The sequence below is a fragment of the Myotis brandtii genome, unplaced genomic scaffold (genome assembly GCF_000412655.1).
Source record: "Myotis brandtii unplaced genomic scaffold, ASM41265v1 scaffold1956, whole genome shotgun sequence".
NCBI classification, from domain to species: domain Eukaryota; kingdom Metazoa; phylum Chordata; class Mammalia; order Chiroptera; family Vespertilionidae; genus Myotis; species Myotis brandtii.
Window position 1 is genome coordinate 188,220 of NW_005357294.1, and position 3,247 is coordinate 191,466.

At 64.4% G+C, this 3,247-nt stretch overlaps 1 protein-coding gene across 2 annotated transcripts in view; it reads right to left on the minus strand.

Moving 5' to 3' along the window:
* PUF60 (poly-U binding splicing factor 60KDa) overlaps positions 1-3,247 on the minus strand; it is a 7,736-nt gene that overhangs the window by 4,160 nt on the left and 329 nt on the right. The window contains exons 2-4 of one of the 2 annotated variants that reach the window (XM_005865026.2): positions 1,131-1,226; positions 933-1,022; positions 89-139 (exon numbers count right to left, since the gene is read on the minus strand). In XM_005865026.2, the coding sequence (XP_005865088.1) occupies positions 89-139; positions 933-1,022; positions 1,131-1,208 (219 nt within the window). In that variant the 5' untranslated portion in view covers positions 1,209-1,226. The remainder of the gene's footprint in view (positions 1-88; positions 140-932; positions 1,023-1,130; positions 1,227-3,247) is intronic. The other variant, XM_005865027.2, reaches the window with a different exon arrangement.

Here is a 3,247-nt window from a genome sequence, read left to right on the forward strand (position 1 = left end):
AGCAAGGTCCCCAGCACGCGGCTGCACTGCCCCCCTCTAGCCCTGACTAAGGACATGAGCCCCGGAAGAAGTGAGCATTTCTATTGACCGATTGCAAAGGTGAGAGAGGATCTCCAAAGCCCATTGTCACTGCTGCCATCTGAAAGACAGTAAAGACAGAGTTCAGTCTGTTGGAGCCGAGCAGTCTCCCGCTCTTGTCACACCTCACGCAGACAGCGGCAAGGCCCGGAGTCCCCGCCCTGCCAAGAGGCCCGCCTGCCTTCCCACATGGCCGGCCAGTGGCGGCTGCCGGCACCTGCCCAGAGGGGCCTCAGAGCCCCAGGTGCCCCGCCCCACAGCCTGGCTGGCCGGGGCAGAAGGAAGGGAGAGGGGAGCGAGCGCAAGGGAACAGCCAGGCATCACCTGGCTGTGTGAATGTCAGGGGCTGGGCAGGGGCGGGGGCTCAAGGCCCAGGCACCTGTCGGCCTCGCCTGGCCTCATCGCAGCTTCCAGCCACAGGTCTAAAGCAGGGCCCTATGGAGGCGCCCGAGCCTGTCCTCAGTTCCGGGCCCCAGCCCGTGTGGTCTGGACTCGCTGCAGGGGTGGGAGCCTGACCGTTCTTATCCGAGGCCATGGGGGCAGGGAGGAACGCCCCTACGTGCTGCACCGTCAGCTGTGCAGTGGGGGGCACGGGCGCGGGGCGACCTGAGGCAACAGTCTGAAGTCCGAGAAGAGGAGCTGGCTCAGGGAGCGGGCAGAGCTACAGAGAAGGGGCGGGAGGGGCTGTGGGTGCTCAACAGGCAGGTAAGGTGGTTACTCATGGCTGGGGAGGACCCAGGCGTCCCCAGGAGGAGTCCTTGAGAAACCGAGACCACACACCTGGTGGGGAGCCACAGGCGCAGGAGGAAAAGAAGGAGGCGGTGGGAGGGTGTGGAGGGCGGGCGGCGGCTCACCTGCAGGTTGGTAAGCTGCTGCTGCTGGTGGGCGATGGTCTGCTTCACCAGCACACTCTTGATGCTCTGCTCCATGGCGTACTTCTTGGCCTGGGAGAGAAGGCGGTGAGGAGCACTGGGGGGCCCGGCCTGTGGGGAACGGGCCTCCTGCCCCAAGTGGCCCCCATGCCCACCCAGCCCTGGGAGGTACACTCTCACCTTCTGGAGGGCCTCCTGCTGCTCGGGCGTCAGAGGAGGCAGCCCCAGCTTTGTGGCTGTGCTCTGCCCGTTCTCCATCTTGATGGAGTCTGTCCCCTAGTGGGGGGAGCAGGGAAGTGTTAACAACAAGCTCAAGGCCCCCCTCCTGTGGACCCAGGAGCCCACCCGACCGGCCTCCCCCAACAACTGCACAGCCTCAGCCCACCCCAGGAGCACACAGGTCCCAGCACACTCGCCCGCATGGCCTGGTGCAGTCTCCCCCAGGACCACGGTCAGGACGTCCACCAAGGCAGCAGGTGCCTGGGGGGCCCTGGACCAACCTGGGGCAGCTGCAGAGCCCAGCCACAATGGCCTTCTCAGCAGCCAAGACAGGTGGCAAGTGGCAGGTGGCCAGCCTGACTCCAGAACCTCCGTCCCGTGCCGGGCAAGAGTCGGCCCTGGCTGTCCTCCAGGACAAGGGGAGGGGTCGGGGGTCTGGATGGTCCAGGGCCCCTCACTCCAACTGCCACCTGGCTGTGGCCCCAGATGGCCAGACTCAGCTCCCCTGCTGGGGAGGAGTTCCAGGAACCACTGCCCGAGCATGTGTGGGAAGGGCCCCCACCTGGTGCAGTGCTCCAACCCCCACTCCCGCACATGTGCACAAGGCCCAGAGGGCCTGGAGATGCTCTCCCAGGCCCCACGGCCCTGAGGAGGCTCCTGCCCCTTTGCCAAACTCTTCCCTGGGAGAAGCCAGGCGCTGACCCACCAGGGAGGGACAGGAGGACCGGACACCCTCCAGCACCTGGCAGATGAGCACAGGGCCCAGGAGAGGCTTTGAGGGAGGCAGGCAGAGCCCACTGCAGACCTGAGAAGATGCTACTAGGATTATGTTTACATTCCTCTGCCAAAATTCATTTCTAGGCTGTGTGAGAGGGAAGAACACAGCTGTGTAAGCAGAAGTAGAGCCACCAGACCAAGTAGAGTGTGGGCGTCGGAGCACCCCTGCCTGCCCACCAGCTCGGGCTGGGGGATCCCCAGCAGCTGCAAGGAGACCCGGCTGGCCCCTCCAGAGGGGCGTTCTGAGCCCTGGGCATGCAGCCTTGAGAGGGACAGCAGAGAAGAGAGGCAGGTCTCAGCACAGGAGTGATGCTCAAGGACAGAGGAACTAAGGAGTCAGGAAGGGGCTGGCTGACCCAAACTCCCAGAACCAGCATCCTGACCAGCACAGGTGAAAGGGCAGGAGGCCCCTCCCCTGGCAACCCAGCTGGCCCCAAGCCCAGTCCTCCTTAGTGGGAGAGAGGCCCCCAAAGCCAGGGGCTGCATGCTAGAGCAGGCTGTCACCATGGTCATCGATGCCAACCCCCATTCAGCCCTTAGAAACTTTTCAATCTCCTCTTTGTCTTGGTAAACAAAAGGCCCTTCTCTCAGGACCAATGGCTGCCTGCACAGCCAGCCAGGGCCAGGGAGGGCTGGTTGGAGGAACCCATCAGCTGCAGCCCCATAACTTCCCAGGATCCAGGCTGCATTCCTCAGCCCTTCCCCGAGTGTAGGGGTTGGGGGTGGGGTGGGGGACCCAGAGGAGGGCCCAGCCCCAACAGTCACCCAGGCTCCGTTGTTGAGGCCCCGCTGGAACCCCCTGGAGGCAGGCGCTGCCATGGCGAAGCACAAAGAACCCTACCACCCACAGGCCCACTCCACCTCCCACAGGACCCTGCCAAGGGCCAGGCGCCGGAGCAGGACAAGATCTGCCCACACCCACCCTGAGACCAGAGTCCGCCTAGACCCCTGCTTTGGCTTGCACGGAATTCTGCTTTGCTGCTTTATTTAAATTAGACCGGAAACGGCAGTCTGTACTCTTAACAGCACCCTGCACGTCTGGACAGCGCACCAGCCCCCCTGCACACAGTGGCTCAGAGCCCCACCGTCTGCCTAGTGTCTGGAGACACGCAAAGCGACGACCCCCCACAGAAGCAGGTGGATGCTCAGCAGAGAGGCAGAGACAAGGAAGCTAGAGCCAGGCCTGAGGCTGGGGGTCGGGGCAGGACAGGTGCCTCTGCCCAGAAGGCAGAGAAGAGTGCCTGGGCTCCTCCCGCCCCGCCCCGGCCAGTTCTCTCGGGGCCCAGGGACGCGCAGGCAGG